Below are 13,410 nucleotides of genomic sequence, written 5' to 3' on the forward strand. Positions count from 1 at the left end.
AGCTGATAAAATAACATTCTTGATAGAGTATAATGTGAAAAAGTGGGGATAGTTGATATTTGATGCTAATGTCTCCCTCCCCGGGGATATCCAGTAGAGTAGAGAGAAATCAGATGTGGTCCAATTTTCTTTCGGGATCATAAGCCACGTAGCATGAAATAGCATCATACTGTAGATATTCAAACACATTGCAGTGGGGGTTTTGGTGGGACAATTTAGCTGTCACTGCTGTCAGCCAAGTGCAAAGAAGTAAGAATTGGCACTGTTGTGAAGCTAACAACCATAACGGCAGACTGGCTTGCCTTTATTTGCTGGCCCGTAAACATTGACTGTTTGGGAGTACATGTCAGCTGAGCACGTACTGTAGGAGGCTACAAAGCTTGTTCAATGGCCTGGGCACGGTGACTCTGAACTTGTCAGCTGTTACTGCTGATTGCTCAGATTTGTGGGCAATAGTGGGAATAGTGTCACCGGAATGCCAACAATGTCACCATGTTGTGTTTCCTCTCAGACTGGAGTACGTGTCAGCTGAGCCCCAATGCTGTGTGTGGGAATGGTGTGAAGACCAGGATGCTGGACTGTGTTCGCAGTGATGGCAAGTCTGTTGACATCAAGTTCTGTGAGGAAGTAAGTCCTGGTTCTCGTTCTTTCTTGCTTTCTCTCTTTCTCTCTTTCTCTCTGTCTGTCTGTCTGTCTGTCTGTCTGTCTGTCTGTCTGTCTGTCTGTCTGTCTGTCTTACTTCCAGGTCATCTTAGATTTTAGGACTAGTGCTCATGCACACCAGCCAATAGTCATTGATAGGGATGAGGTGGATGATGTGGAGGAATACAATTACTTGGGCACAACAATTGATTCCAAGCTGACATACGGAACTCCAACACTGATGCCATCTATTATAAAGGTCAGCAGAGGCTGCATTTTAATATCCAGCAAGATAGCTTGGGTACAACTTGAGAGTATGACTTCAATGTACTGTATGAGACCCGGGTACTTAGGAAGGGGAAAGCTATTGCTAGGGATAGAACGCACCAGTCAAAACCGCCTTTTACCATCAGGACGACAGTACAAAGTACAAATGTTGCAGGCTAGGGCTTCAAGATAATTTGTCCCCACAAGTATAGGACTTCTGAACAAACAGGCCCCATCCCCACGTTTTTCAGTTCATTATTATGAATTAGTTAACTTTCTGTCTGTCTGTACCCCTTTACTTCTTTTACTTTATTACTTTCCTTTTTCCTCTTTCTTTGTCTTTCTGATAGACACCTCCTTAAAGACTTAATCACGTCACTCATTACCGTTTTCGTAGTACTATTACGCCTGAAGTAATATGAAATATTCAGAAGTGTTCCCACACAGACAATGCTGTCAGTGGATTGGGTCAGGCTTTTTATTCATTCATATTGTGTAATTGTATCCGGCAGGCTGTGGCAGAGAGTCTTCCCCACAGCTATTTAACCCATGGCCTTCTTCATCGTCTGGCTTATTCACAATTACACAATGCGTCTGAACAGTTTTCAAAAGAGCCCTGGTATCCCAGTAGACCAGCCTGATGCTGCCTAGAACCGCATGCCCCCTATCAGAACAAAGGCTTCTGGGAGTTGTAGTATTCAAATGTCACGCTGAGTTCCAACACATTCAATGGTTCAGAGCTGTAATGGGTTTGTCTGAAGAGACCGGAATTGTAAATGATATGATGATGATGGATTATTCTCCATTTCCTCTGTAGTTAAATCTGGAAAAGAAGTGGCAGATGAATATCTCCTGTGTGGTGGAATGTCCCGTCAACTGTCAGCTCTCAGAATGGTCGGCCTGGTCTGAGTGTTCACAGACCTGTGGACTGGAAGGTACAGGGATTGACAATGCAAGACATTCAGGTAGTTAGAGCGTGAACTTAAGCCCAATCTACACCTTCTGAAAATCTATTTTCAGCAGAGCACACATTAAACAGTGAGTGCTCCATGTGCTCCCTGCCGCATACAGTACCTATTTTCAAAAGCACAAACATTTAATAGAAATTGAGTTTTATCTCTGTATACTTGGTAGAAGTCATTGGATGAATTGTGGGGGGAAAAACAGTCAGGCATTTTGAACAAGGTGATTGTTATATAAGCCCCGTCTGTTTCTGTTTGTGATAAAACAAAATTATGCAAAGAAATGGAGACCAGGTGTTCATTTGGTTTGCACGAGTAATACTTCTTCTGGAATCCACGCCTCCACTTAACATACAAAAGCACATTAGTTTGTTTATTGATTTTCTGACAGCTTATTCATCAGGCGAGTCCAGGGAATTAACTTGTCCTATGCAGTATCCTGCTCTGTGGTTAAGGTTAGTTTCTGCAGTGATTAAGGAGATTAAATACAATTGCAAATGGTCAGAGAGAAATTAACTATACAAATTAAATAAGTAAATAAGTAAATCATAATCATGATAATATAATAATGACAATAATAGTAAAAATTACATTTATGGTAAAATGGTGAGTTTTAAGAAGACTTTTAAAAGCTACCAGACTGTATGTCTTCAACATGTACAGGACAGGTACAGCATTCTAGTGTTTAGAAACAAATAAGGATAAACTTGACATGCTGCTCCTTATATCGTTTTGGTTCAGCTAAAGACCTGTAGTAGTGGATCAGAGAACACAGGTTTATAAAGGGACAGCTATACTATGAATTTTAAAAAATATATATAAAACACATTTATTTTCCTTTTTCTTTGTTCTCCTTCAAATCCTAGTATCAGTGTTTTGTATGAGTTGTTAATTTCTGGCGTTAGGAGTGCCTAGTGGCTCAGCCAGTTGGTGTGCTGACCATAATCTCCTTGTGAGCACGAGGACCCAGATTGGAACCCGATTTCCCGTCTTGTCTAGCATTTCTCGCCTCTCTCTCTGCCCTTAGTTTCCTGTCTCTCTACATTTATTTGTGAAATAAAACAAAAAGATACCAAATTTAAGTCATTCTTAAAAAATACATTCTGGGGTTAGCCACGTAAAAGTTAATTTCAATGGTATAGACAACTACTGTACAGTAGTGAGCATGAAGAGAGAGATAAGAGGTCATGTTGTAATCACATAATTACAATCTGTTGTTCGGTTTTGGCAGAGTGGCATCTGGCATGTCCCTCTCTTGGTTTCTCTCTCTGTCTAAAATAAAGCAATCCAATGTTTAAGAAAAACTGCATTTAGTGAAGCTAAAGCAATTGCAATCACAGGCCTCCTGTTGTGTGGAGCGTGGTTGTAGATCAGAGGGTTTGGCAATTGGTAAAGAAACAAGAATCAAGAGGGTTTCTTTGTCACCACTCATACAGGTACAAGCAGTGAAATGCAACTGTGGAACGGTGCGCAAGACTGTGCGGACAATTGATTCTATCATATTATTGTCTCTGCCCCATAGGCTCATGTGGAACCCTTTGCAGTACTATCATTAAATCACAGGGAATCAGATAAGTTTAGAGTTTAATACTGTCTAAAAAGGCACCGGAGGTGGAAAATGGAGATGATGTATGACAGAAACTAAAAGCTTTGAGGTGTGAGGGTTTGCTGTTTTTGGTTTTGTTTGTTTGTTTTTTTTGTTCATTTTGTGCTGTGATAGTTTTAGAACAGAATGGTTCATGTTTGATGGTTTCAGGCCTCTTGGCAAAGCAGAGAAGCCATTTCACTCCTGCACACCAAGAACAAATCAATATGGCTCTGGGACAGAGCAGTACTGTATGCAGGCTATTTTGGAAAACCCTGCTTTGTTTAAGTCAAGCACATCATCTATCATGCCAGGCAAACACAAGGCTAACACCTCTCTCCCTGTCACATCCTGTCTGTTTGGTCCAGGGAGGATGTGGAGGCAGAGGTCGGTGGTGCAAGCTTCTCAGGGGGACGGACGTCCCTGTCCTACTCAGATGGAGCAGTGGAAACCCTGTCCTGTCAGGCCCTGCTACCGTTGGCAGTACAGCCCCTGGTCCGAGTGCAGAGTGGAGGTACAATATGGGTACTATTTTGTCAAGGTATGAAATTGCAGATGCCTTACAGGCAAAAGAAACCCTGGAAACATAGTGGCCCTCAATTTGTAAATCCAAATTTCATACATTTTTAGAAGGCATCCATGCTTATTTAATAGGGATGCTAGGGTTGATGTGGTTCACTGCATAATTATACAAATGTATTGTCAAGTTAAAATGTTTCCAGTACCTGGTCAGTGTTTATAATTCAACACTCGCCTCTGCTGTGTCGCTTGTCCCAGAACGTAGTGTGTGGACATGGCCAGCGCTACAGGAACCTGTCCTGCTTTGTGTCAGACGGCTCCGGAGAGGCTGAGGGCAGCCTGGTGGATGAGGAGCTGTGTGGCAACCTAGAGATGGTGGTCAACGGAGACAAGGAGATCACACTGAAAGAGAGCTGCATTCTGCCTTGCCCAGGTACAGTAGTTGGTGGACTCGTAGCCACTGGTCATGTGATGTGTTACTGTACGTGTTGTTTTATCAATTAAGACCTGAGGCCAATTCAACGAACGCCTTCTAAACAAAAATGAAACACTTTCAAGATTTTTTTAAACCATGAAAAAATAGCAGATGTACAAGCTCGCAATGCGGCACAAAGTGCCTCACTGTGAGCTTGTATATTTGCTATTCTTGAATAGCCAACGCTAAAATCTAAATTGACACAAATGCTTTCCTGGTTTTAATGGGTTAAAATACACAACAATGTATTAAAATATGCGATGCGAGAGTGTGGACTAGCCAATACCAACTCGGGAACTCCTGGATCGCCGCCCTCCACCCATTCCTGTCTAGCAACAGGGTCTTGTACTCTGCAGTGTTGCTAGCTCCGCTGTCACGCTGCAGTGTGTCTACGTAGGTGGTGCGTGTCTTTCCCCTCCTAGCTGCGCCTTGGGTTGGCTCCCACACTGTCAGCTTGTTTGGTACCATTTCCAGGTGCCTGACACAGTGCCCTGCCAGCCTCATCCTTCTCTCTTTCACCTTTTGTCCATGAGCCGCGGGGGGCCTCCATAGAGGTCCATGTTTCTGATGTGGAATGGAAACTATGGATAATAAAACAAAAGAAAGACATGCAGTACTGTAATATACTGTACAGTGCAGGGTGATGCAGAAAACACAGTGGGCTTATTTGAGCCTTGACCTAAACAATATTAAAAAATACTACTTTTATAGTTTGAACGTACAAAAAAATATATAACGTAAAATATATATGTAACAAAATATATAGAAACAATAATAACAGTAATATCAATAAAAACAGGTGTGTGTGTGTGTGTGTGTGTGTGTGTGTGTGTGTGTGTGTGTGTGTGTGTGTGTGTGTGTGTGTGTGTGTGTGTGTGTGTGTGTGTGTGTGTGTGTGTGTGTGTGTGTGTGTGTGTGTGTGTGTGCGCGCGTGCGTGTGTACACTACAGTATAAGATATGTATTGATCACGGAGGGAAATTCAGGTGTCTTACCACGAACAGCAGCAAGGGTGAAACACAAGAGAGGTACAGGAAAGATTAAAAACAAAACAAAATTGTGGAATGGGTCTCTGAATGAATATGATGTACTGTACAGTACAGTCGATCAATAAATATGTATTTTACAGTCCTTTATCCACTGGCTCCTTTCACTAATTTACCAGCTGGCTGAATCTTTAGAATAGAAGGCATCCATGCATGCTAGTTTGTTTTCCTTTACTACTGCAGCAGTCATGCACCCTCCTTGGCCTGGGTAATGAGTGGTCCCAGTGGAGACAGCTTCTGAGTGTCTCATCATATTCCATGAACACTCGTGTTTGGCTATTTCATCTATTTTACTCTGCGCATACAAAATATGTGTGCGTGGTCTTTCCATAAAATAAACTTACCAGTCACGTTGATATTGACTTGGAACTGGAAGTCCTTTGATGTCAGTAGGAAACTCTTAAATGTCCTCCATCAAACAATTTTGGCCGGTTTTCTATTTTATGCTGTGGAATGCTGGGAAAGCAGAATTACAGGCAATGATCGATAAACTAATTAAAAAGGCAGGTTGTATAATCAGCATGAGATCTGACCCCTTAGAAAGTCACAGAGTAAAGAACCAGGGTGAAGTTTTACACCACTTTCCATATGGAATAGAAAATAGCCTAAAAAGTATGTTCAGTCGCTGGTTAAAAATGTCCGTAAAGTCATTTGTGTGTTCAGCTGTAAAGTTGACCAACATGTGATATCAAATGTGCAATATCTCCATGATATCTGTATTGAATGTTTATTGGGCCATGAAGCAATGCAAAGCAATTGGATTGAGGTTGTTTGATGTTTTTTATCTCTTTAAGTACAGTATGTATGTATGTATGTACAGTATGTCATTTTGTCTGCACATTTTGTCCTCCAGAGGGTGCTGAACAGACTTCACTATGCACACCTCTAGGTTGGCTCCGGTTGGCTCTGTATTTGCGTTATTGTGTCCATTCTTCTTTGCTGGCGTACTGCAGGGGCATTGCTGTGGATCTTTTCTTGGCCTTGGTTTGGCTGCTCAGCACTGTTTATGTTTGTGTGCAATGAATTATGTGATCTGTCTTTTATGCGTGGGTGACCAACCCAGTTCCCCCTTTGGGGATGAATAACGTGTATGAAGTTGGCCCCTCATTTATTTCAATTCTTAAATATAGTCATAAAAGGAAGAGGTAGAGGACGGGAGTAGACGGGTCAGAAACACACTTTTAAGACATCGCAAAATACGTTGCAACTTGGTGCCAAACAATACGGGCCAGACATTTTGTATAATTTGTGTACTCTTTACTATTTGGGTGATATATTATGTTTATGTAATAATTTTTTTAAATAGATTTATATGTTGTTGTTTTTTCTTTTTCTTTTTCTTTTTTCTGCATTACCAGCCAATGATACTTTATCATAGACATGGTTCCACACACAGTAGCATACATAATTTAGTTGTATAATGGCTGAACAGAAACAGATGAAGACTGTGTACATTTTTTTTCAGCATTGTTAATATTGTGAATTAAAGTGAGCCGAGTGTGAAACTACAGATTGCATAACCCAGCCCAGTGTTCAGGGAGACCATGGAACCAGTTGATAGGATTTAACTGAGCATGATCTGGTAAATAGACAGAAATAATTGTCCTGAATTTTAAGCACAGTAGTAATGTCAATGCATATTATTTTGTATCATTTGAATAGTCCATGAAGAATGCAATGCCATTGAGTGCTGTTGATCCCGGGACAAAAAATAACTGAAAAGAGTTCACATCACAAATTAGTTTGTATATAGAAAAGAAGAAAATGAATCATCATTCAATATATCCAAAGTGTGATATAGTACAATTTTCCCATTATGTCAACCGTGGAATTAATGACCTAATACACACTATAATTTGTTTTTCTGCAATAGTTTTTACAAGACCATTTTTCAAGCAATAAGTATTTTTTATCATTTGGAATTAAACTCCCTGAGATAAAATATTAAAGCATTTTGCTACTGTACATAGAAAGTGTAAAAGTGCACACTACTTTCTGTGAAATGGGGAAGGAGGAGGACAGCCTGGGAATTTTGGCAGATTGCATGCACACATGCTCACTTTAAACCACAAAACACACACTATTCACACATTTCCCCCTCTGTCCAGTAAGCCGTAGCTTCCAGCTGTGACCAGCTGTAACCCATGGCATTACAACCCTTTTTCACTAAAACCGCTTTTCCCCACCTACAGTACTGTAAGGCCCTCAATGCGATTCTCCCATCACATATGTTGTGTGAAATGTAATACAAATTGTATGCGTCCCCATAAGGTTTGCTGAGCATGCATGCTTTTTACCAAGCAACAAAGAGCGCCCTGCATTGCTAAAGTGCTTAGTGCAACAGTTCTGCAATGTCAAGCTGAACTGCAGTTTTGTACTTCTGGCCATTGTGCAGCTTCAGTGGAGCAGTGTACCCCAGAAAATTGACACAAAATGTCTCCCCCCTCCCCTCCCCCCTACAGGAGAATGCTACTTGATGGAGTGGTCAGACTGGAGCCCATGTGTGAGCATATGTGTCAAGGGTGCTGGTGTGGACTTTGCCTCGGCCCGGGTGCGCTCGCGAGCCGTCATGGCCCAGGAACCAGAAAACCTGCAGCTGTGTCCTGATCAGGCCTGGGAGTCTCAGCCCTGTTCTAGTAAGTGTGGTTTTTAAAAAGCTGTCCGCTTCACTTCTAACATTGGCAAACAGAACAACATTGGCTTCGTCTAAACTACCAGGCCGAAAACGGGTGCTGTATAAACTGGTAAAGGCAACATGGCATGCCCAAAACTTGAAAAGGAGAAAAAAAGACTGGCAGAGAATTTCGCTGTCTCCATGTTTTCTGTCACACAGACATGTGAAGTGGCACTCCATGAAAGGGATTTCTTGAGTTAAATTTCAGCACAGTGGAACAGCCCCATTTCACACACACCCTAAAGCTCTCATCTACTGTACTGGTCCATGTAGCCACATGTACCTGTGTTAATCAGACATTACAATGAGGATGCTGCAGCAGGTTCCGTGAATCACCAACAAGGCCATAGGCTCAGTCTGCAGAGCAACCGCCCCGCTGCTCCTCCTAGACCCAGAGCAGTGTTATTTGGCCTGACCTCGTTTCACAACATCACTCAGGCCCGGCCAAGAGGAGGAGAAGCAGCGGAGAGATGGGTGGAGGAAGAGAGGGGAAGGAGGGAAGATGAGAGGGGAAAGAGGTATGAGAGGGAGGAAGAAAGAGGGGGGGGGTGCCGTGGAAATATGAGGAAGGAGTGAATTTGTTTGAAATGGTTCAGAAAAACAAGCCTAGGATGGCAATGTGACAGTCACAGTAGCAGAGAAGAGGAGGCTGAAGTGAGCGACTGAGTGAGAAGGCACCGCAGTGCAAAAACAGAACTAGGCTACGCCACAGTGAGCGGGAGGAGAAAAAAAAGAGGAGAATAAAGAACAGAATGGTAAATGAGTCCCAGCCCCATAGACGATCTCACCATCACGACAATAGAGAGCGAGCGGCGCTATCGATTGAGGTGTTGATACTGTTACCCAGCACCACAGAAAATAGATCTCTCTTTTGTTCAAGGTTAAATTGTTCATTTTCGCTAGCTGAGCAGCACAGGCCCATGATTGGTTACACAGGGCTCCCTAAGGAAATCTGGTCATTTACTGCTCTGATGGGAGGTATTGATAAAGCCATAATAGCTCTGATAATGAGTCATTAAGCGAAAGCTCTTACCGAGGATTAAAACAACTAGACAGCTCTATGTAGAGGCATTGATATTGATAATCTATGAGAGCAGTGTGCATAGCAGCTGCTTTATTAATCCTTCACTAGCATCCTGAACGGCACCAATCCACATATATGTAGTACACACTTACTGTACTACATATTCTGCACTTTATCACTTCAACAGCCTTCATTTGTGCTCTGGGAATGTAGTGATAAAGGCACTAAAAAGATAACTGATAACACCCCTTGAGTTGATAACTGTTATCAACGCAACCCTAGCTGCGATAGGAACATGGCCACCATTGCTGTTTTCTCATCTTTCTGTCTACATAATGGATACGTGATAGAAATCATGACCTGGGCATTAGTCATAGTCCTCAGTAACTAAGCAACTTCAGGCATTATACATTGAATGGCGTGATAATCTATTGTACTTGTACTGTGTTGTTGCACACTGCTATGCTTGTTTAGTACTGTGCAGCTGAACGGATGGATTGTAGCTATGTATCAGCACTGCTGCCCGGAAGAGTCATAAATCATTCTTAATTTTCCTTTTATCTATAAAACAAAACACCTAGTACACATATACCTTAACATTGAAACTATAGCACCTTTCAAAGAAGTGCTTTGACATTCTGACAAAAAATCTTTGCAAAATATGTATTTGTGAAAATGTATTTCCACAGTCCCAAATACATCAAGTACACTGTGTATGGGAAATGTTTTTTCCGTGTTTTTTTCCCGCAGTGTCTGCCAGACTGTGTGCACTGTACTGTACTGTACAATGCTTTGGGCATAATGTTACTGTATGGTGGACTTTTCCTATAGGTGGTGAGTGTTATGAATACAAATGGGTGAGCAGCCAGCATCCAAACTCCAGCCGCATCAACTCCTGGTGCCAGCGCTCAGATGGACTCAATGTCACAGGTAAACACTTCACCTACAGTATCGTGCCTTACGTATGTCTGCTTTGGATAAAAGTCCCAAATCTTTTGGGTAGAAACTATGCAAGTGCATTTAAAATCAAATAGGATGGATTTGTGACTGCCGGGGTGACATTACGCAGGTGAGATGGCAGAATCAGCTAGTCATACAAAGGGTGTATTTAAGAAAATGTATTTGATCTTTCCTTAACAACCTGTGATTGTCAGGAGGATGTCCCCCCATCAACCCTTCAGTAGACAACAGCTCCTGTGACTCTCCATGTCTCATGCCCAAGTCCTTCTGTTCTGAGGTGAGCTGCTCTTATTTCTGTGTGTAACAAATTAATGTAACCATATTCATTTATAGTTTGAGGCATGGTGTTGCGTGGAAAAAATAGCCGACCTACAGTACAAGTTCACAACACAATGCATCACAACGTATCGTGAGCTTGTAGATTGGCTATTTCCGCAATGCAACACCATCGTTATTCAGACTTAAGTTTTTAAAATCACTTTTTAAAGTAGTAGAATCATTATCCAAACAAATCAAGGCATCATTTGGCTGATTATCATGTTAATTCTAGAGGAAGTTGTACCCCTTTCTAGCTTAAATAAGACTATTTCACCAGACAACAAACCTCAGTGTTCATAATTTGACCTATTCACCTTAATTTACATGAACCGAACATGAAGTTCCCTGCAGACAGTATCTGTATTGTATGTTGTATGAACTGAACTGTTGATCGAACTTTGATATAGCAGAAGTGAAATTACTGAATAGCTCGTTTCCATTAATCTAGTTAGCCTAGACTCTGTTTTTTAAAACATATACCCCTAGAAGAATTTGATAAGCAAGCATTACAAACATGCAAAAAATATAAAATAAAATAAAAAGAAGAAACGAATAGAAAAGAAAACTTGTACAACCACATTTTGCCCCTGGGCAGTTCCACTCAAGGAACTGGAGCTTGCTCAATGGCATTAACTATTGAGAAAAGAAAGAATGTTATTCATTCGCTTTATTCACTCCCAAGTTCCCCAGTTGGTGCTGAGATTCAAACTAACAACCATGTGTTTTAGCAATCAGCCAAGTATCACTGATTGATTCTCAGATCACCCAGCACCCGCACGGTTTAACTGTTCGTCGTTTCAAATGTAACTCTCCACTGCCCTCTGCAGGCTGGTATATGCATGTGCGAGGAGGGCTACACAGAGGTGTTGTCCCCCATCGGGCAACTGGTCCAGTGTGCCCCTATCCCGGTCCTTGAGATCCCCACGTCCGGTGACAAGAAAGCAGACGTGAAAACCATTCGTGCCATTAACCCCACTCTGCCCAGCACCGTCCAGCCTGGACGCACAGGACGCACCTGGTACCTACAACCCTATGGACCAGGTCAGAGCTCTAGACACTGTGATTGTGTTTTATTTGAATCCTCATTACTGGTACCAACATTCATAAATTAAGTCTTATGCTAAGTGATCAATTTAATTGAACCACTTGAACCCCACCATCCATATTCTGGGGGTACCAACAATCGTAAATTAAGTCAGGCCTTATGTTAGAGATCAATTTAATTTATCCACTCCAGCATCCATATTCTGGGGGAAACATTAGCCAAAAATAGCTGATCTACAAGCTCACAATGCGATTTGGTGTGAGCTTGTAGATCGGCTAATTCAGGCCAAAAAATTTGGTGTAGAGGGAGAAAAGTGGTCCAAGCACGGAGCCAACCCGGGTCCAATTTACTAAGTCTAGAGGGTTTAAGTGGTTAATTAATAAAAGTGGTGTAAATATTAGAATATTTATATAGAGACATTCTACCAGGTACTTAATTGCTGTCACCTTGTGTTCCAGGTCTAAATTGGTCCCTGTAATTGCAAGTGCATGAGAAAAAAAGTTGACACGTCAAAGCCAGTAATGTTGTGCTGGATGCAGCTGGAAAAAAAACACTACTACGCTATTCAGATGCATGTACAGTATATCTACGTATGTGCCCTAATCTGAAGCTGCTGCTGGCATATTAACATTTCAATAGGCATCTGCGCAGTGCATTCTGATCAATGGTGCATGACAGCGACATAACGCTTGAGGAACGTTTACGATCCAAGAGATCTGAACAGATTGAGGCTGTCACAAATCCTGCAATGTGCAGCATTTGTCAGGAGGAGCGGGAACTTCCAGAGACACCAGGCGCCATCTTGTAATCCTTGAATCGTTAAATCTTCCAAATGATGCTTCTTTTTTTGCATCAATATTGCAGGGAGATTTCAAAGAAGGAGGGGGGAAAAAAACACTTCAATGTGTCAGTGTGTGGGCGTCTTCAGCAGCTTGCACAGAATGAATTGTTTGAGCCCTTAATGGTTCTTATTGCCATAATGCTTCAGTTATGTACTCTGTCGTATGACGGTGTCGTGCCCGGAAAATAGGCGATCTACAAGCTCACAACGCATTGTGGTGCGATTCGTTATGAGCTTGTAGATCACCTATTTTCGGTGCACGACGCCTTCATGCGGTAAAGTATAAGTCAGGCTTAACTGTGAGAACTGATGAGCTTCCTCCTTCACAGAATGAATTGCTTGAGCCCTTAATGGTTGTTAGTGCCATATTATGTGAACAGGCAGCCCAACTGACGAGCCTCCTCCTTCACAGATGGAAAGCTGAAGATGTGGGTGTACGGTGTAGCAGCGGGAGCCTTCGTGCTCCTCATTTTCGTAGTGTCTATGATATACCTAGCTTGGTGAGTTTACTCTCCTCTATTTATCGTCCTCCTCCCCCCATCATCAACCCCAAACAATTTATTTTTGGATCAAACCATTCCATCTGTTCCATTCCACTGTGTGCAGTACATCCATCCATCTGCCTGTCATTGTTTTTGTTTAAGTTTGTTTATTTATTTTTTTGCCTTCTTCATGCCATCCTCTTCTGCTGCCGAGGGCAGTAGCTACTGTGCCATGGTTTGGCGCTCTCTTAAGGCCCAAGAGTCTGACGCCAATGGGACAGTCTGGATGGGCCAAAATGCACACGAGTTGACTTACACATGTCCTGATTGCCAAGAGTTGGCCCAAAGCGGCAGCACCGGCTAACCAGGACGTGGAGGTTCCCCTACTATAAAAGTAACTCCTGTGAGCCCTCCGCCAGTGTCACGTGTCGTGCCTGACTAGCTGAAGTGAATATGCTTGGTGCAGGTGAGGTCTTGCTGAAGCTGCCCAGGGTGATTTATAATTAGTTGCGCATCGTGCTGTGCACTGAAAATAGCAGATCTACAAGCTAACAATGCATTGGGCTGAGAT

The 13,410-nt window shown here is 42.3% G+C and overlaps 1 protein-coding gene across 1 annotated transcript in view; it reads left to right on the forward strand.

Annotated features, from left to right (window-relative positions):
• Positions 1-13,410, forward strand: part of thsd7ab (thrombospondin, type I, domain containing 7Ab) — a 136,490-nt gene that overhangs the window by 119,631 nt on the left and 3,449 nt on the right. Inside the window, exons 20-28 of the mRNA XM_084050754.1 lie at positions 512-627; positions 1,727-1,844; positions 3,825-3,970; positions 4,234-4,408; positions 7,958-8,131; positions 10,025-10,123; positions 10,348-10,430; positions 11,299-11,512; positions 12,770-12,857. Coding sequence (XP_083906880.1) covers positions 512-627; positions 1,727-1,844; positions 3,825-3,970; positions 4,234-4,408; positions 7,958-8,131; positions 10,025-10,123; positions 10,348-10,430; positions 11,299-11,512; positions 12,770-12,857 — 1,213 coding nt within the window. The remainder of the gene's footprint in view (positions 1-511; positions 628-1,726; positions 1,845-3,824; positions 3,971-4,233; positions 4,409-7,957; positions 8,132-10,024; positions 10,124-10,347; positions 10,431-11,298; positions 11,513-12,769; positions 12,858-13,410) is intronic.

Source organism: Gymnoscopelus microlampas (genome assembly GCF_963454915.1).
Source record: "Gymnoscopelus microlampas genome assembly, chromosome: 3".
In the NCBI taxonomy this organism is placed as follows: domain Eukaryota; kingdom Metazoa; phylum Chordata; class Actinopteri; order Myctophiformes; family Myctophidae; genus Gymnoscopelus; species Gymnoscopelus microlampas.